This window comes from Perca fluviatilis, chromosome 19 (genome assembly GCF_010015445.1).
Source record: "Perca fluviatilis chromosome 19, GENO_Pfluv_1.0, whole genome shotgun sequence".
Taxonomy (NCBI): domain Eukaryota; kingdom Metazoa; phylum Chordata; class Actinopteri; order Perciformes; family Percidae; genus Perca; species Perca fluviatilis.
Window position 1 is genome coordinate 22020698 of NC_053130.1, and position 19886 is coordinate 22040583.

At 43.6% G+C, this 19886-nt stretch overlaps 3 protein-coding genes across 6 annotated transcripts; 1 reads left to right on the plus strand and 2 right to left on the minus strand.

Moving 5' to 3' along the window:
• Positions 1 to 295: 295 nt before the first annotated feature.
• nsmce4a (NSE4 homolog A, SMC5-SMC6 complex component) lies at positions 296 to 9284 on the minus strand. Of its 3 annotated transcripts, none has more exons than XM_039784430.1 (11): positions 9058 to 9284; positions 7517 to 7746; positions 7317 to 7397; positions 6313 to 6443; positions 5087 to 5238; positions 3541 to 3640; positions 2034 to 2124; positions 1852 to 1946; positions 1718 to 1766; positions 1527 to 1612; positions 296 to 605 (listed from the first exon to the last, which is right to left on the minus strand). In XM_039784430.1, exons 2-11 carry the CDS (start codon positions 7719 to 7721, stop codon positions 540 to 542), a joined length of 1056 nt encoding a protein of 351 aa, XP_039640364.1. In that variant the 5' UTR covers positions 7722 to 7746; positions 9058 to 9284; the 3' UTR covers positions 296 to 539. The 3 variants fall into 3 exon arrangements, with proteins under 3 accessions (XP_039640364.1, XP_039640362.1, XP_039640363.1); XM_039784428.1 differs by lacking the exon at positions 9058 to 9284 and adding an exon at positions 8858 to 8941; XM_039784429.1 differs by lacking the exon at positions 9058 to 9284 and adding an exon at positions 8266 to 8754.
• LOC120548288 (coiled-coil domain-containing protein 177) lies at positions 5261 to 12532 on the plus strand. Of its 2 annotated transcripts, none has more exons than XM_039784427.1 (2): positions 5261 to 5281; positions 10321 to 12532. In XM_039784427.1, the coding sequence occupies exon 2, from the start codon at positions 10544 to 10546 to the stop codon at positions 12212 to 12214; it is 1671 nt and encodes a 556-aa protein (XP_039640361.1). In that variant the 5' UTR covers positions 5261 to 5281; positions 10321 to 10543; the 3' UTR covers positions 12215 to 12532. The 2 variants fall into 2 exon arrangements, with proteins under 2 accessions (XP_039640361.1, XP_039640360.1); XM_039784426.1 differs by lacking the exon at positions 5261 to 5281 and adding an exon at positions 8711 to 8763.
• Positions 12533 to 16605: 4073 nt separating this feature from the next.
• Positions 16606 to 19881, minus strand: LOC120547594 (zinc transporter ZIP9). The gene is made up of 7 exons (XM_039783080.1): positions 19607 to 19881; positions 19184 to 19289; positions 18800 to 18970; positions 18645 to 18713; positions 18194 to 18279; positions 17952 to 18086; positions 16606 to 17858 (listed from the first exon to the last, which is right to left on the minus strand). The coding sequence occupies exons 1-7, from the start codon at positions 19700 to 19702 to the stop codon at positions 17574 to 17576; spliced, it is 948 nt and encodes a 315-aa protein (XP_039639014.1). The 5' UTR covers positions 19703 to 19881; the 3' UTR covers positions 16606 to 17573.
• Between the last annotated feature and the right edge of the window lie 5 nt (positions 19882 to 19886).

Sequence of the window (19886 nt, forward strand, 5' to 3'; positions counted from 1 at the left end):
GCAAAGACACACAACCAGATCAGAGCTAGTTTGTGTTTATTTTTATTCTCAAATCAAGCATATGTTTAAAGTGACCCATTGTCACCAGTTGCATTTATCTTTTGACTCATAACTAGGACATGGGTCATGGACTTAATATGCACGCACATGCCGTTTGTTCTCCGTCTTTCAGGGAACTGCACAGCACTTTTAAAATAATAAATTACCTTTTAACCCAGGTTTTACCAACCCACATATTAAACCAAATTACAGCATTCCCTCATAATCCATATACATAAATTACAACAGTAGCAGGTTTCTATTCAATTTCTTTTATTATAACTTCTAAAAACAGTAAAAAGTAAATATAAAAACAAAATGTGCAACTGAGTAATTAGGATCTCACAGTAACTATGCAATGTGTTTACAAGAGTGGTATATACTGGAATTTGGCATTTGCAAATTTCTAACAATTGGTTTTTATTATTTAAAAAAACAAAAAACAGTAAGACACCTAAAAACAATGTTGGGTTTCAGCTAACAAAAAGGAGGAGGGTCCATCACTCATGCTGCGTGTTTGGAGGCTGAATCATTGTGTCTCTGATATCGAAGGCTTCTATGAGCTCCTGGAGAAAGACAAACAGTTGGAACAATAAACCATGATCAAAGACACAAAACAAGATTAAAGATTCTAGATTAAAGCGTGATTTATGGTTGTGCGGAAGCTCCACGCAGAGCTTTTGCCGTAGCCTACGTAAATGACCTGAAGTTTATACTTGTGCGTTGGTGTGTGCGTCGATCTCTTTAAGAGAATAGCAGGGCCGGCGTGTGTGTGTGCGCATAGGGAGTGTGTGGTAGAGTGAGTGAGAGAGTGACAGGGATTATTTTAGGAGCGAGTAAAGACTCTAGAGTCATAGTGAGAGAAACAAAGTGTCTCCCCTGCGCTTTCTGACCACGGTGGGAAATCTGTAGCAGGAAAAGTTAACCAGGAAATGAGTAGAGGGAAATGCAACGCTACCAAGCAACGGCGAGCTACGTGTAGTTACATTGCTGCAACGTGTACATTTTTCGAGAGGTGCACATCACGTCGTAGGGTCCCTGTCTCCACGTACCTACGTACGTAGCCACGGCATTGATTTAAAGCTATAGTGAGTAGATTATGTCGCCCCCATGAGGAATTCTAAGTAAGGACAACTAAACTGTCAGTGCGTCCACATGATACAACCCTTCCGTGATCGCGCACCGCCCCCACTCCCTCCTCCATGCAGTTGCTAGTAGCCAAGAAGGACACGGAGGATTAAAAAAAAACATGATGGACTCTTTAGAAGAGGTAATTATCTTCACTCGAGTTTCTGCGCGGGAAAGTCGCCAGACGCCGCAATCTTCTGAACATAGCCATACTGAGAAATACACAGAGTTGTGTAGAGCTGATAGTCTTAATTAGCTTTGTAGCAACGATCATTACTATCAAAAGTTACGCACTAAAGCTTTAACGCAGAAGCATAAATCACGCTTCACTCCTTTATGTTCAAGCCAGACTTGCTAACCTTCCATAATTTTGGGCTGATGGAGACGATGCACTGTTTACGGCTGTATGATCCTCCAGTATCCACCTCTCCCTCCTCTACGGGCGCTGAGACACAAAAACACACAACATTGGTAAAATAACTGACCTAAAAGACATTTTCTCTATTATTGTTAAGTCTGAATAATACAACAAAATATTACATCCTCTCACCTATGCAAGGCAATGCGTCATTATCCAAATACATCCGTGCCAACCCATCCTAAAAACACAAACAACATTGTTTACACCTGTTAACAGTCACTAGAGGGCAAACAACAAAACACACAACAGCAAAGGCAGCTCACCCTGATGAGAAAAGACAGGTGGAAAATGTTCTCCACTGTCCGGGAAAACGAGTTGGGGTCGATGACGAACTCGTAATACGATATCGGTGATGTCGCTGCAATAGAAAACGCAGACACGTGAGCAAATAATAATTACACCGTGCAGAAACAGGTAATGTCCGTGAGGTCGGCTTTAAACTCACGATCGTCTTGGTAATAACTCTTCAGGTATCCCAGGATCCTTTCCACCTCTTTCTCTGTCGCTTCCTGATGCGAGTCTTCCATTTTCTTCAGCTGACGGACAACATTAACATGATGCAGTAATTATCTGGGACATCAAAACCCTCTCAGACAAGATACCTTTCGAAAGATAAATCGACTTTTTCGTAGGGTGATGGGCGGCTGCTAACATTTAGATTTAAGGCCGTAGGGCTGCACGATATTTTGTTTCATCGTCTACATCGGGTGGCTGTGGCTCAGTGGTAGAGCGGTCGCCTGCCAAGCGGACATTACACCTTGTACGGCAGCCACGGCAGCCTGTGTGTGAATGGTGTATGGTTCCTGTACTATGTGAAAGCGCTATGAGTAGTCGTTAAGACTAGAAAAGCGTTATTTAAATACAGTCCATTTACATTTACATCACGATGTGCGCATGCACGATAGTCACATCGCAGGACGTTGCGATGTTGACGCTACAACTTCTTTGCTGCTTGATAAAAAAGTAAACTGTCACCGTTCTCCTGTTACCAGCTGACCCTTCCCCTTTAAGACAGGTGGCCATGTGGGCAACGTGTGGATGTGACAGAACGTTAGTCCAACGGGGTTTGTTATAGGAAGTGAGCCTCTCCGTGTGTAGAAAAGTCAGTTTTTTATGTTTGCAGCAAAGACAAACTAAACACCTGATTAATGCAACGTAATCACGACGTCTCCCGGCCATTTTTCACCGCAGAAAGCTGCTACCAGCCAGGCTAAAGCTAATAAAGTTAGCCTAAAGAAACAATGGGTCTGTCCCAAGCCAACTAACATTACGGTTCGGAGCTGCGACGCTGGAAACGTAACACTAATCTACAACAGCAGTCTGTGTCTGATATAACGTCATTTACACTGATTTAAGTGTTTTTGGATACACAGTTTGTTGCTAGTGCGTGACATGCAGGCTCTGCATGCACAGCGAACCACCAATCACAATCAATGTTGATCAATTTATCAAACAACCAAAGCAGGCCCTGCTAGTCGACCACAACCGGAAATTTAGAGGAAGCAACATGCATGCATTATTAATATCATTCACTTTAGCCTGGATTGATAGTATAACATGAATACAATGGTGTCATGTCAGTCTATCAGTGAATTTCTACCTAAATTCCCTCTCCAAAATCTCTTCAGAAGAGTAGTCATAGCGCTTACTTGCTTTGCTGTTTGTAAAGCATTCAAGTTCAACAAAGAATGGTTCACATAAGAAAAGTTCCTTTTTCATTTTTATTTTCTATGTAGATGCACTCCCTTACAAAATCACCCCAGTAGTCGAGAAGGATTTATTATTTCCAAATAGAGCTATTTATGTCATCTTGTAAAAATTAGTCTTTTTTCATATCGCAATGTCAGTTTTTTCCAATATCGTGCAGCCCTATTTAAGGGTATCATGGACTATTTATTATCGGACACATTACTCACACTCATAACTTCACATGCATGTAGAAGTTTGGGTACCTGAGTAGGCATTATCCTTTTGGCTTCCTTGCTAGGTGCCTTCCGTTGCCGTTCTATCCTTTGCTTTGGAGGAGGCGGCTCTGCATGGAATGAACCCATCCTGATGAAAAACAAATCACAGGAATGCCGCCACGGTAAAATTTCTGCCGCCACGGTATCAGAAATAGGGCAGACGCACAACAGGGTTTCCGCTATGTACACCGCGCACCGCTGCTCCTTCAGCTGTTTATGAAAAATCATAAAGTCGTAATTACACGACTCTGCAGAGCCGTCTGTTCTACTGAACTCAAGCGAACTGTCATCCGCTCACTCTCCCCTTTAGGGTGAGCAACTGGAACAGTGACAGGACGTCATCACTCGCGAAGTCATGGCAACCAAATAAACAACAGGGCGAGTACTACTTGTCACTCAATCTTAGGCAAAGTGACAAACAGCTACGAAAGCCGCGACATGAAATCCGCACTCATGCGGGTCCCGTGAAATGTGACAGCTACAGTTTATTGGAAAATAGCATTGTGGACACTGAATTTACTGTTTATCAGACCCCAGATGAGACAAGAAGCTAACGTTAGCAAACGCTGCGGTGACGGTCCCTCTGCCTCTGACTCCCACTGCAAGGGAATGCACGATCGCTGACACGCTGTATTAACGTTACCGTTTTAAAACCGTTTTCCAGGTTAGTGGGGGTGCATACCGCTCAAAACCAACATGAAAAATGTAGCTAGTAATGTTCACTCAGCATTTTGTTTTGTTGTTAAACTGTGTGTAAAATGAGCGGTGACGTTAAAATCACTCTACATACCGTCTATTTGCTGGATGGTTTCAAGGTAACGGTCGGTAGCTAACATTAGCAGATAAGCCCGTACTTTTTGACGTTCCAACACCCATCATCGTCGGAGTTGAAAACGCATCTTGTTGTCACGTAAGGGCCCTGTTCATGTTGCACAGACATTTGAATTGCATTTTGTGTCTGTTAAGAGGCACAAAGGCACTCTAAAACTTGCCCCGACAACTGCCGTTTTAGCTAAGTGGAAGCTCGTAGACTGCAGCTACTCCATGTTGACCGCACTGATTCGGCTCATTTTTTTTTCTTCTATCGACTGTACTCGCATATTTATAGCGATCAAGATTAACGTAAAAATTGGCCGGAATTCTCCTTTAATGGACCTTTTTCACAGCAGATATTTTGACTTGTCATAGTATGAAAAGCACAGCTGAAATTGATCACCTTAACGATGGCTCAATTCCTTCAAGTGTCCCAGTGAGCTATTTCAGTGAGTCAGCATGCACAATACCAGGACCTCTCCTAAGTGGAATGCAGCCATCATTAATGGTTTTGAATACACCTGTGCTCTTCCTACTATGACATGTCAACATGTCTGCCGTGAAAAAGGTCTATGTGTACTCCCTCCTGTGATTTCTTATTGTAGAATTCGATTAACAACAATGCGTCGTTTCGTCATCATAAGCGCTTGTTCCAATAAGCAGGCAAACACCCTGGCACCGACGACGTCACAGCTGACACGTAACACGCCGAGGCACTCACATGTAATGGAACGAGGGTGACGTCCTGAAACAGCACTCTGCTCTACTGGCCACTCGGTGCCAAGCATCCTGGGGCAGGTAGCCATCAACTGCACCGCCGTTCTGCTGCTCGTCCTCATCGTCTTCTAGTCGGTTGAGACCCATGAAGGACAGCTGTCGTAGAGAAGAAGAGAGATCCCCACATGACCACTGCCATGTAAACGTATTCAGATTTTCTACATTGTTGTTACAAGTTTATCCTGGTGCTTTTTATGTCCTAGTTATGTTTTGCTCTCCTTTCTTTTGTTAAGTCTCTTTCTGTGTTCTACAGTAAAGCACTTTGCATCAACGGTGTTGTGTTAAAGGTAAAGCTGCGAGTGCGAGTGTGATCATTTACATACAGTTTAACAACAAAACTAAATGCTGAGGGAACATTAATATGTTTTTTCATGTTGGTGTTGAGCAGTATGCCTATGCACCCCCACTAAGCTGGAAAAAGTTTTAAACAGTAAGTGAATACAGCGTGCCGGGGGAATACAACGTCTATAGACAGTATACTACAGAGGCAGAGGGGCCGCAGGGTTAGCCAACGTTAGCTGTTCCCAGACAACTGAGTTGAGTTTGCCTTTTTTTGCTCACCAAACGCTGCTGCCATCTTTACTCGCGCTGAGTTTTTAAATTCCAGCGGATGATATGCACACGACTTGCCTCCCTGACAGGCTTCGGGAGGGCGGATGTGCGCGTGTCATTCAGAACACAAGACAAAATAAGAGAATTTTTTTCTCGATTATACTATTTTGGTGATCGTTGGGAGCCAAAATCGAAATCGAAATTCAATTAATTGCACAGCCCTATTAGGCGGGACCGCGGTTGTTAGGTTTGGTGAAGCTGGGTAACTGCAATAAATCCAGGGCAGGTTGATCTTGATTCGTAGTACAGGCCTCTGGTGCATTCAATTTAGGTTGCACAGTTCTATATATTTATTTGACTGCTCTTTATTGACGTGTCAGACTAATACAGGAGAAAAACCCTTCTACCCAGTTTTAAATGAAATAATGACAGCAAGTGTGTTACACTTTTAAACCAAATGAAGGGACATATTGTACGTGAAGTGTGAAATGCTGTAAAGAAGGAAAGTGGGCCATTTATTGCTTTAGCTCTACTTCGTACAAGGAACAGCGCACTCGGCCACCTCACACACATTTTATGTATGCAGTTATGATGTGTATAAACAATAAACTCACTCACAAGATGCTCAGAAAAAGCAGTGGGATCGAAAGTAGTGCCCTCAGTGAACAGCTGGCTGGCTTTCTCATTTCCCAGGTCTGTGGCGACAACAAGGAGGTGGGCATCCAGAGCTGCTTCTCTCGGCTGCCGGACTGCCAGGGAACACAGTGTATGACTTGTTACTCTTGGATACTACAAATACAGTATACCATTCCACTGTATGCAAATGAGAAATTTAAACAGGCAATTTAGGGTCACAAATTAACTAGTCTCGCTTTGCCAGACCATCATCCACAGCGCTGCGGAGGAGGGTACTGGCTAGTCCACACAGCATTCCGGGATGGGAGAAAAATGTGCTCTGGTTTATTGGCATTACCAATAAACCAATCACAATCGTGTTGGGCGGCACTAAGCTCCGCACGGAGCCGCTACAAAATAGCCTCGGGAAGGAACTTGTTTTGGTGGAACATGTGTACGTTCAAAAGTTGTTTTAGTCGTGCAACAGAAAACTCAGATTGGACAGATAGTCTAGCTAGAGGTCTGGATTTACCCTGCAGAGATCTGAGGAGCAGTTAACCATAGTCCTCAGAAATCCACCCGAGTTTAGAATTCCAACACAAAGAAAGTGGAAGGAAACAGACATCGGTGAAAAGACATGCATCCGGGGGAATTTCCTGCGGCATGGGAGCAATCCCGGAAGTGGAACATCGTGGATATAGACCCACCAATTAACCCAACCTGCATGTGTTTGGACTATGGGATGAAACCGGAAACCCGAAACACAATCAGGCACTGGGAGAACATGCAACTTTGGATGCATATTTTTTTTCAATGCAGATGCTAGTATTAAGATTTTGCTCTGCTTGAGAAAATGTATTTATTGTGTAGTGCAACACCGTGGCTCGCCTCGCCTCCACACTTTCAGTTTACTGAATGCACAACCAATCTATTCATGCAACAGGCATAGATACCGGATTGCAGCCCAAATTCAACATTTCTGTGGTTGTACTGTATCTCACACCTACCATCTTTAAAAAGTTTGACTGCCTCTTGTAAAACTTCTGTGAGCTTGTTGTTGGAGGGACTCAGCATATCTTCCCTATTCTCTAGAGGAAAAAACATAAGGAAATACATCAAAGATGCGTCAACAACAATCATCAACAACAACAACAACAACAACAACAACGTCGGCTGTCAGCCCAACCTGCCTGTCCGTCTTACTTACGCGTCACTGAATTGATGAGGTCCCTGTACTTGCTCCGTATTTCTCTCCTGAGTCCCGGGTCGTTGTCCTCGTCTTGCAGGTCAGGTGGACCGATGGCACAGCCACCGTCGTCCCCGTCATCCTGCTGTTGGTTTCCTTTCCTTCGGCCAGCAGAACCATTCTGCCGGGGAGACTCCTCGTCACCACCGCCTCTGGTCCTCTTCATGTTTGTCAGTTAGCTAGTGAACGAGCTGTGTGTTGTGAGAGGGAAACACAACCAAATAAACAGAGTATGTTTCTGATTTGGAATGTTATAGCCAATTAACTATCTTTGGAAAACAATTCTTGGAAGAAAAAAAGGAAGAGTATGAAGGCAATCTGATTCTGGATACGTTATTAAATTGTTATCCTTATTTTGCGACGTGTAAACCAAACATAGCTGGTTTGGTGAAAGTTTAGCCAAAGACGTAAGGAAAAACAAGATAGAAATCCAATACTCTAGCGCATTTACGAGCTAGGTAGGCCGCGGCGCAAAATGTTGTCAAGTGTCAGATTAAATAAAAAGTAGATTAACACAACGTGATTAATATAATGCATTCGAATTACCGGTGTCGTACCGCATACGTGCTAAATGGGAACTAACCATAGTTTAGCTACTGCAAAACGATATAACTACTTAACACTGGCGTTACATTATATTTATCAACGAAGTACAGCCTTGGTGTTACTACAAATTGCATAATAACGTTACGTGGTTAACAACAACATACCAAAGCAGCTAAAATATGTTTAAAAAACCAAACTCTGATCGGCTATCAGTCAAACCAGAAACAAACGTCTGCCGAACAGGAGTTTTGCATGCCTGCCGAGAAATTCATCCGCACGGGAAAACTAGTGCATTTTAAAGCAAAATAGTTTAAAAACGATATAATCTTCTTTGTCAGCTTTATCAGTTGTGATAAATAACCCGAAGGCTTTTAAAAGTTTAAAGTCATTCTTGTTTTATTAAACTCAGTAGTAACATTTCTCTGCTACCCGGGAGTTGGCAATTCTCGGCAGGCATGCAAAACTCGGCACAACACCGGCGGCTAACGCAAACACGGAAGCACAGAGTAGTTCACAGTCTCGTTTCAGTTAGTTCCGTTAGGTTTCAGTTCATCTTTGGTCTGAGCAAACGTTAGCCGATGTTAGCTAGCTGGTAAAAACAGTTGTGTTAGCATTAGCAACGTAGCTGAACGTTTAGACCTAGCTCTTCTGTCTTAGCAAAGGTAACACTAAAAGTAAACTCAAAGCGTGCCCTGGTTATTGTTAAACTAACGTTAGCTAGATCTATTAATTATTCTTGAGATAACATTAAGATACCTGTGTAGCAAGAAGGCGCGTCAGGAGCAGTTCAGAAATGTTGACGATGATGAAGTTAGTTTTGTATTAACGTTACTTTCTTATCTGGGAGAAATGGAAACTCAAATTGAAACTCGCAAATGGAATATTCTATTATTATAATATTAATAATGCATTTTTATTTTAAAAAATAATAATAATAAAACAAAGAACATGCTTACGTCGATCAGAATTATTATCTAATCCAACTAATAAGGCAGGAATCTCTTGCAAATGTGGTGACCGAAAGCATGAAAGGTGTCACAGCTGTGTCAACCCCCATGCGCAAAATAATAATAAAGCGGTCACTGTATGCAGGCTGTATAAACATCTTCTTAAAATAGCCTACATGTAATAGGTCCTCATCAGTGCTTCAAAATAAAACAAAAACAAAACGTGGGGCAGACATAACCAGATCAGCTAATTGATCTTGATTGGCAGGCTGCCATACAGAACTGTCTATATCCTTAAAATCTAATTTGCAGCACTACTGTGGAATAACATCCTTTCAATCATGCAAGCTTGTCGAGGTCTCAACTGGATGTATTAAGAGAATCAAATGTTCTCTCAATTTCAGGTTTATAAACGTCTGACGAATACGGAACTAACTTCAACAGCACCAGGCTTTAGGGCGGCAGTCAAACAGACAGTCAAAACACGTCAGCAGCCAGAGTCATCCCCGGGTTACTCCCATATGGTTACTCCATAGACAGTATATAAGGGTTATTCACCGGCAGATGGCGCGCTAATTAAGTGTCTGGCGCATGGTGTGGTGTGAGAGAGCCGCTCTTTATTTTAAATTCATTGTTTTGTTGCCGGGGTAACTAGAAGCGTCTGGTTCTCTTAATAGTACCATACAGCCATGGTCTGGTCTTTTATATATGTGAATGGGTCTGGTCCTTATATAGGCCTACTGTCTATGGTCTGGTCCACACTTATATACTTATATACTGTCTATGAGTCCACAGTCTATGGCCTATGGTCTGGTCTTGGGTCTTAGGCAAGTTTTAGGTTACTGTTTTGTTTGTTTTTTGAGATTTTTATTTATTAAAACAAGTTAAAATGTTTACTTAAAAGTAGCCTACAACGTTTCACATGTTAGCCTATTGAATTGAGAACAATTTAATTTAAAATTTAAAAAAAAACTAACCCCATGAAAGTTAATTGATATAGGCCTAGGCTATAAAAAAACATTAGCCTATAAAAGTTGCTTAACTTTTTCCTTTTTTATCATTATACCTATTCATTTTTATACCTTGGCTACCTGTCATGCCCATAGATTCATACCCAGCCCCATATTATTTATTATTTTACTCAAATAGCCTATGCTACGTTGTAAATGTTTCTAGTGGCAAGGTGTACCTAGGTATTAGACTATAGGCTACTTAAATGTTAGCTAATTAGGTCATTTGGCTGCAAGAAAAAAGATCGAATATCTAATATAGGCCTAACGCTGTCTTTAAATGGCGAGAGGAAACATGTCAAGCCTCGACCTCTCAGTCAGTCTGTCAGTTACAGCTGAGCAGCTAATCCCTCCATGACCTCTCCGTGCTCGGAAGCTGAAAGAATAGCCCGCGGGGCTGAGCACGGAAACAGAAACAGACAATTTTGAGCACCTGAAGTTAGCATCCATCCAGGTAGGCTAATTTAACTGTGTTTTTTTTTATTATGGGGGAGCTGAGGTCCACGTCTCCTGGGCCTCGTTTGGACCTGACCAACTTGGACTATGTTTTAACGAGTCCCCGCTCGCTGGAGTCCTGTACACGGCTCGGTGTCAAACCCGTGGCACTTCTGATTAAATCGCTAAACGAGCTGATCGCTGAGCAGCACGGCGTGCCCTTCGGGGCGATGAGAGCTATGCACGAATCCTACGAAAAGGAGAGAATGAAGCTTTTGCAAATGTGCCGAGAAGAGAGGGAGAGGATTATCCGGGCGGCTGGCGACAGGTGGCCCGGCGGTAATAAAGCGCCACGGCCCGACACCAAACTGAAGGAGGATCACTCGAGGGACAGACAGACGACGGGGTCCGTCCCGTATGCAGATCTGTGCTTTAAAGGGACACCTGCAAGCAGGTCCTCGTGTTCTCACAGAGACCCAGAGAGGAGCACAGTCTGCAGCTTCAGTCTGGGGGACCTCAGACACACCCCAGCTACTGAGATGAAACTGGAGAGGCTCACCGAGGACGTTAAAAGGGAGGTGGGTGTCACAGTACCAGAGAGAGACCGCAAGATAGCAGCTCTCATGTTGGTGAAGCACCAGGCGGAGCAGGCTTCCCTGAAGCTCTGTCAGCGGGGGGAACAGGAGCGCCAGGAGGCCCGCAGGCAGGAGGAGGCCCAGCGGGCTCAGGCGGAGAAAACCAGGAGGAAGAAGCTGAGGCAGAGTATGCAACGCTGGCACGAGGAGCTGGAGGCCCGCCGGAGGCTGAGGGAGCGCCGGGAGACCGAGAAAGCGGGACAGCACGAGCTGGAGGTGCTGCTGCAAGAAGACCGCTGGAGGAGGATGAAAGAGGAGGTGGAGGGACAACGCAGAGGAAAGATAGAGGCCGCGCAGAGAGACGCGTGGGCTCGCAAACGCTACCAGGAGAAGCTGCTGAGGGAGAAGGAGGAGACGGAGGAAAGGGAGCGAGAGAGGGAGAGACAGGTAGCGGCGGAGAAGGAGCAGAAGGCCATGAGGAGCAAAGGGCGGCAGGGGAAGAAGGAGAGGCAGAGGCTGCAGGAGGAAAATGGTAGAGAGCTCCTACGACACATCCTGCTGAAACACCAGGTGGAGCAACAGGTGGAGGAAGAGGGGGAGCAGATGAGGAGCAAGCTGGAGAAGAAGCTGCGACACTCGTGCGAGAAACGTGCGCAGGCTGCAGAGGCCCGGCTGAGGGAGCAGAAGGAGCGGGCAGCCCGCGAGGACGAGCAGATCCGGAGAGCGCAGCAGAGGGCCGAGCTGCAGAGCTTCCAGCAGCTCACACACAAAAAACTCCTGGTCCAGCTGAGCCAGCAGCGCATGGAGAGAGCCGCGCTGCACGCCTCGGCCCAGCAGAGGAACAGAGCTCAGCAGACCCATCGGCACAACGAACACAGGCAGCTGTGCCACCAGAGGCTGAGAGAGAGGCTACAGGGAGAGGAGGAGGCGATGAGGAGGGTCAGAGAGAGCTGCGTCTTCATGAAGGACTGGAGGAGGGAGAGGCTGCGGAGACAGCGGCAGCAGGTACAGGAGGAGGCGCACAGGCTGGCCCGGGCCTCCTTTCACATGAGGGAGAGAGTGAGACAGCAGACGCACAGTCGGACCTTTGATCAGATGGCCCTGGAGGCTCAGCTGACTGCCTCCATGAGCCGCATCAAACTATGAAAGACGTGGTGAGCTCTGGGGCTGGGTATTGTTCAAACAACTTTGATAGGGTGATATCAGGTAAAATGGGCCATCAGGTAAAATGGGCCATTTAAGGTTTGGGGGTCCCAGCCCCTCTGGAATTTAGAGCCAATGACTGCAAAGGATTTCAAACTGTTGTCTTAACTGTACTTGACAAGTAACAGGTGATTTTATTGGTTTATGGTTGCTATGGTGGGCGGGGCAATAATTCAAATCAAGACTGCACCAGAAAGCTGCATGGTAAGTAGCCTGGCATACCAAATCTAACTAAACTATTATAAGGATGATAAATCTATATAAAAAAACATGCACATAAAAAACTACGCTTAATATCTGTCTTGATGGCATCAATCAGAAACAATGTTGTTAGTTTGGTATATGAACATATTTAAAAAAAAACAATGTTTTTCTTGGCGGCCCAATTTACCTTAACCCACTGAGGTAAAATGGGCAACATGGTTCTAAGCTAAAATGGGCCATCATCTGTGTCACTCACAACACACACATCCCGTGTTTGAGTGAGTGAGTGAGTGTTGTGCATGCGCGCGTACACACACACACACACACACACACACACACACACACGCACACACGCACACGCACGCACACGCGCCACACACACTGACACTCACCATGACCTCCCCCAACAGTAATAATGGTAGTAGATATTGTTGTGTTTTCATCACACACAAACATATCAGTTATCTATTTTGAACGTGAATTTGCACATTTCGTTCTAAATGTTGTTCACACACACACACACCTGCCACACACACACACACACACACACACACACACACACACACACACACACACACACACACACACACACACACACCACTGACACCAGTTCACTGATCTATGCTGTTCCATAATGGACTTTTTTAATTGCACATTTGAATATGTGGGTTTGCACCCAAAATGTTTTTTTTTAATGGCACATATGAATGTTTGTTTAATGCAATTTAAATGTTATGTGGCTGTATAAGCAACTGTGTTTTAAAATTAATATTGATGATAAATTACTATTTCCCTTTGTAGTTTGACTGGCCCATTTTACCTGAACAGCTGGCCCATTTTACCTGAAACTGCTCATGCAAAAAAAGTTGGCACAGCTGATGTTTCAAGAACTGTAGGGCCTAAATAATTATATTTTATTACATAATTTCAACAAAACAGTCATTAGTAATCATAAAAACACAAGGAAAAGGCATATATGGTATTGTATTATTGTCCCAAACGATTTACCAAAAAGTGGCCCAATTTACCTGATATCACCCTACAGGTTCCTGAATGAGACTTTTTCGGATACCGATTTTATAAAATCCATCTTAAAGGTTCCCATGGCATGAAAATGTCACTTTATGAGTTTTTTTGAGAATATGAAAGCTCAAATGGGCCGATCTGGAATCTTGCTCCTTGTGAGGTCATAAGGAGCAAGGTTACCTCCCCTTTCGCTGCTTTAAAGGCCCACCCAGAGAATTTGGCCCACCCATGAGAGAGAGACATCATGGCTTTCAAACGAGCAAAGTGGCAGTTGGTCAAGGCCACACCCCAACATCCACCTTGCCCCCTCTCTCCTCCTCAATAGCTACAGACACAGAAATGGCACATACTGGATGCGTCGGCGAGCGTGTCAGCTGCGTGGCGTGTCCGTTTTTATTTCGGCTCCCATGTTAACAGGTTAGAGCTTACACACTGCCGGCGTGACACGCGTGCCTGCTAGAAATAGAACCGACGCCTATTTTTCACTTGACACACAAGCATGTTGGAAGCGTTTCCAGGCAAAATAGAATAGAAAAAGATGTTTATATGTCATTTAGACACGAATACATATTAATAAATGACATGTTGATGTTTGAAAGTCTCTAGATTTTGATTTAAATGCAGATAGAAATGTAATACAAAAAAAATTAGATTTTCTAATATTGTACCTGTCAATACAGAACAAAATATTCTGTAGCCTATTTTGCCGTCAATACTGCCGACATTGTCTTTGCTGTAATCAAATCAGTATATATTTATGTTTAACATGGTATTTCATTTTATCAATGGGAAACATACATATGTCCAGACAAGGCTAGCAGCAGCAGCAGCACCGCGTCAGACACGTTTCTGGTGTGTAAAGACATAGAAAAATGAATTTCGGGAAAGAGACTTAAGATATAGTATTAGGGGACCACTAAGGCCTATATAAAAGCATCCAAAGAGCACCATGTCATGGGACCTTTAACAAAAAGAAATGACAACATTACGGCACAAATCTTTTATTTATTTTTCACCCTCTACTACGTGAGCCCTGTCTCTGTGCGTAGGGTTGGGCATCGTTTGGATTTTTACGATTCTGATTCCAATTCCGATTCTTCCTTTCGATTCCGGTTCTTATCGATCCTCGATTCCAATTATTTGAGGGGTGTAGTTGAAACGGGTCACATGCTTATTTTACAAATAAGAGGAAAGTTTTATTTTGATTCAATGGTGGTTTGCAATTTTACCGGGCTTTTTCAATGCAAAATAAAGCCACACTAGAGCACCACTTACTGTGCTCCATGGCTGCAACACAACAAGCGCCTGGCCGCTACGGAAACCAAAACTTGTGCATATTAAATTTGGAACCCATGATCAGATTTGAAACCAAATCCTCCAAACGATTCCAATAACGAAACGATTCCGATGGAATCGTAATTTTTTAAACGATTCCGATTAGGATGCCCAACCCTATCTGTGCGTGATGTAGAGTTTTTCCTGCATACCGCTACAACATGTAACGTTAGACAACCAATCACAAGCATGATTAGATCTTGGTAGAAGCAAGCTGTGTGCTTATTGGCTCACTGACACTGATACGATTTACTCCTTTAGGCATTGAAATTTGGTATTGAATGACAAGGCATTTTTCGATACTCATAGCCTACTAAGGAGGCAATTTGGTCGGTGCCTAAAAAGTATCAACTTCGGTACCCAGCCCTAGATAACTCCCATCCTGACTCCAGAAAGAGTCTCCACATCAGCACCTCCTCTCGTAGGCTTGAGTACAGTTTAGGCATTCATTGAAGCACTCGCCCAGAGGTGCTTAGACCAAGAGCTGCAGAAAAAAAATCCTATCTACAATCTAGAAATGTAGCGAGGACGTGCCATGCCAGTATGTGAATGTGTTGTTGTAATCAGGAGTGCAGCGGTGGAATGACTCCCAGTCACAGATTGATTTGTTATGATGCCGTAGTGTAAGAGTCCCTGAGACTGTGCCATATATTTTCTGTTTTAAGTTTGCGAGGACATTTAGCTGTGCTTTAAGCAGTGGTTCCCATTCCCAACCTTTTTTGGATTTTGACCTCATGACCCCTCATCCTCATGTCTATGAGTTGTGAACAACTCAACCAGACTGATTTTCAGATATAACAAAACATTCTATACAAAAGTCAAAATAATTGATTTTGTTATTAGTAATATATTATTTTTTTTTCTTTTGTATCCTGTGACTCATCATGCAACCCCTGTGATTTATCTTTGGACCCTTTGGGGGCTACTGACCCCTAGGTTTGGACCCAATGCTTTTTACGGTATAACAAGCTTCCATATAGTAACAAAAAACATCTTTGCTCTGTGAGCCACAGCACAGATTTGTTTTGCTTTGCTTATATACCACACATGATCATTTTTTTGTTTCAACACATGCATCAAATCAAGCAGTTTGTATTTAGTGATCCAACATAACACAATGTAGTGTTACACCCCTACAGTGGTCGGATGTAGGGGATGGGGGGAGTTGAGCAGTGCCGGTGAAGGCTGCAGACCAGAGAGTGAAGCCTTAAATCGTGGGCTGCAGCCACTGGGGGGCTTGAAGGCTGACATCAGTGTTTTGAATTTGATATGAGCAGCCATTAGCAGCCAATGGAGTACAGATAAGACAGGAGTTATGAGAGAATTTAGAGGGGTTGAAGTTGAAACGAGCTGCAGCGCTCTGGATGAGCTGTGAGGGCATAAGAGGCCGGACCATTGTGTTGTTGTTTTTTTCTGGTCCTCTGACTGCTGTCAGTGTCTTACCATATTGCCACGTCTCACTAGAAACATTTTTGTAATGTTTTCTATGTATAAAATAGGGCAGATTAAGCACAGCTTTGAATTAAATTGCAATATTAAAGCAGAACCATAGTTCCTGGACTCAAGTTAGTATGACATTTGTGAATGTTGAGAATAGAAACCTAATGGCTGCCACTGCTCCGGCACCTGATTTCAAATGTCACTTCTATTCTGGACCATAAGAAATGGAGTGTTTATAACTTCTTAGTATTTAAATGTTTTACAACATTTTAATGAATAAATCATAATTTACAGTGTAAAATGCCTTAATGACATTTCCCCCCCCCCCCATATCTGTATTCAACAATGGCATGGTTGTCTAGTTTGCAGTCAAATAAGCCATCATAACACGAGCAGACATGTTTTTATTTCACGTAGACTTCTGCATACAGTATATGCTAAATAAGGAACTGAAAGAGAGATAACCCTAAATCTTAAAGTGACATGGACATAAATTCAATAAAACATCTGAGATTGGAGGTACCCACTTTAAAACCCCAGTTACATACAACACCACTTGTTTCTGTGACTTGCGTATTATTATTATTATTATTATTATTATATATCAGATGTAAAGAGCTGCTGGACTTCCTACATATTGTGGCTGATGTTCCACCTCACATCTAAGAGGGTTTCAATCAATCCATTTTTATTTGTCACATGAAATCGAGGTGCGAGGTACAATTCCAGTGAAATCTAATCCTTTCAGCTCCTTCTTAACTTTTGCACGATTCATAACAGAATGTGTGGAGAGAGGGCAGGGGGGCAGTTTGGCAGATGTACTGATAAAAACTCTCCTATTTTATTTCACATTGATAAACTGAAAACCTGGTTCTGTTTTTGAGCTCCTGACTATACAAACAATGCATCCTAGCTCTCTTACAGTATCAGATTAGTTGGTTGTTCCTGTAAATCTACTCAGTTACTGGGATTTCACCACTGAACATATCATGTCCTCAACTTTTTGGTTTATTTGTCAGACAATGAAAGGGCATTGAGAAAGTGTATTGAATACAAACTTGGCAACAAATGGCGCTCTTCTTCATTCCTGGAATGGAAACTAGTCCACTAGCTATCAGATTCTTTATAGACACTGAAGAGCTTTTTTGATGCACAAACAATAGCTGCACTCAAAAGCAAGCTTCACTGAGACTTAACACAGCAAGGTAAAACTCTCTTTCAAGGCACATTTTGTCCATTCAATCATTGTGCCATAGAGGCAGTGAACACTACGGTATATGAGACAGACGTTTCTTTCTCAGTCGTCACGCAGCCCGAGAGCCAGCAACATCGGGAGCCCGACCCCAAGGATCAGAGTGAGGCTCTCCAGGAGCCCCAGGTGCCGCTGATGGTGGGCCTCGGCTCCAGTGTGCGGCTGGAGGTCCGGGGGAGTTTGGTCCGTCCTGCTGCTGCTGCTGCTGCTGCTGCTGCTGCTGCTGACCTCAGGAAGAACATGCACTGTGGCCACGTAGAGGAAAGTCCCAGCTGAGAAGAGCATTGCCACACCTGTCGCACTGAGCTGGTTCTGAGATGAACTGCCAGACTGCAGACACAAACACATCAAATCAAATCGTTACCGAACCACTAGCTGAAACTGTATAACAGGACACAAGATGGCTGATGTGTGCTTTCTTACTGCATGTAATATGAAGTAAGTGGGGATGGCAAGTACAGGTGCTGCAGCTGAAAAGGCCAGTAAATGCCCCTGAATGTACTTCTTTTCAAGGCCTGCATGCATCAGAAAGGAGACCAGACCAAAAGCTGCAGGTGCCTGAGAGATTAGTAAGATGGTCAGGTCTTATTATCATTTCTATTACAACTTGTTTGTGATTGTTACTACTGTATATTTCACTGAAATGTTCTGTCAGGGAATCATACCTTGTGTAGGATCACAGCTAAAAATACTATAACTTGCACTGTCACTTGTCCCGTGGCTACAGCTGCTCCCACAGCGAATCCATCAGCTTTAAGAAAAACAAAAGTCTTATTAATGGTCACAGATATCGACTTCTTCAACTGTTCATTTTCTCTACAACATTAGATCAAACTGATGGATGAGTCTGGTTTTGCTGCGCTACATGCCAATTTTCCCACGTTGGACAATAAAGTTGAAGCTTAAGCCTCCAGGACTCCCTATATAGACTCAGAAAAAAATGGCTCATTTAAAACATAAAAGACTCAAACAGTGAAGGAATCACATGCTGAGTCACATGAGGAAATGAACAACTCCAGTGCTCTGCGGCCTGGAACTCTCTGAAATATCTTGTGCCTCCTTGGGCAAACACAAGTCATAACACAAGATACCGTATATTAAATGTTAAATAAATACCTGCAGCATGAATGAGCAGCCCCAAAGTGGCTGTGATGCCAACACTGTTAGGCAAACGAGTTGTTCGGCCTGAAATGAGACATTTGCACGTGTTGTGGTGATAAATAAAAAGGTACCTGTGTATATTTCACATGAAAATGAAAAAGCCAACTTGCCGCGCATGGAAAAGTAACTTGCGATCTGATCCACTACAAACATCAAGGTGAACCCGAGAGTTAAAGCCACCCCAATAAAGAACCGAGGTGGAGGGCCTCTCTCTCTGGAAGTTGCATTTCTATTTATTTCACTGGCATTCAGACTGGATGGCACATCAGAGGATGAGGATGCTGCAGAGAGAAGATGAAGGACGGGAAGAGCTTTTGATCAAAATCCACATAAAAGACGAAGCAGAGCAGCAATTATGAGCCTGCTCTCATCCCCCGTGCGCTTCATCACTCATCTCAAAGGGTTACAATCAAACACAGGTGTAGGCTACATTCAGTGCGTGAGGATGGCGTGGATTAGGCGTGATCAGTTGGCAACTGTAGGCGTCTGCTCACCTCTCCATGACTCTTCCAGTAAGCCCACTCCTTCTGGGATGGTGATGGCCAGTGCTGTCCCACACAGGAGTCCTGCTCCCAGGATGGAGACAAACTGCAGGCTTTTCTGGGGATCAACACGTGGTTCACAGCTGATCAGTAGGATGCTTCCCCACAGTGATGTATTTGACAGACATAACAGCTGGAGCGATTTCTCAGATTTTCATAATAATAAGCAATCGCTGCTCATTCATAAGAACTCCTTAAACAACATTATCTACGGTGTAAACCATTGTAACGCAGCCGAAGGTATGCAGCCTGGCGCACATCAAGAATAAACACTGCAGAATAAAATGAAGTTTGATTCAATCAATTGCGGCATCGTGACTAAATAATGACTGTTTGGAAAAGCTGCCGGCTGAAGATTAGCAATCAGACACTTACCTCAGAGAGTCTGAACAACAGTGGAATGAATCCAAGTGCAAAACAACCTACAAACATCGCAACCGATATAAAAGTGATAGTCAACCCCCCGTCCATGACTTCTTCTTCTTCTTCTTCTTCTTCTTCTTCTTCTTCACATTAGTGACACGGTGACACTGAAAGCTGACAGATGTGTTCTCATGGTGTCGATGGATTTCATTGTTTTTGCATTATAAAAGCAATGCGTGCTGCCTTTCCACGTCGCACCTCGGTCTCCCGTTACACCACAGCAGCTCTTCCC

What these genes read in the sequence shown, in the direction of transcription:
- nsmce4a (XM_039784430.1), bottom strand. Translation starts at nt 7,721, where the DNA reads ATGAAGAGGACCAGAGGCGGTGGTGACGAGGAGTCTCCCCGGCAGAAT. An exon ending in CTGCTTTTTCTGAGCATCTT is followed by an intron (nt 5,239 to 6,312) that starts GTGAGTGAGTTT and finishes TCTCTACGACAG; the next exon opens with CTGTCCTTCATGGGTCTCAA. An exon ending in TCAGCCCAAAATTATGGAAG is followed by an intron (nt 606 to 1,526) that starts GTTAGCAAGTCT and finishes GTCTTTCTCCAG; the next exon opens with GAGCTCATAGAAGCCTTCGA.
- LOC120548288 (XM_039784427.1), top strand. Translation starts at nt 10,544, where the DNA reads ATGGGGGAGCTGAGGTCCACGTCTCCTGGGCCTCGTTTGGACCTGACC.
- LOC120547594 (XM_039783080.1), bottom strand. Translation starts at nt 19,702, where the DNA reads ATGGACGGGGGGTTGACTATCACTTTTATATCGGTTGCGATGTTTGTA. An exon ending in ACTGGAAGAGTCATGGAGAG is followed by an intron (nt 18,971 to 19,183) that starts GTGAGCAGACGC and finishes TTCTCTCTGCAG; the next exon opens with CATCCTCATCCTCTGATGTG. An exon ending in AAGTTACTTTTCCATGCGCG is followed by an intron (nt 18,714 to 18,799) that starts GCAAGTTGGCTT and finishes GTCTCATTTCAG; the next exon opens with GCCGAACAACTCGTTTGCCT.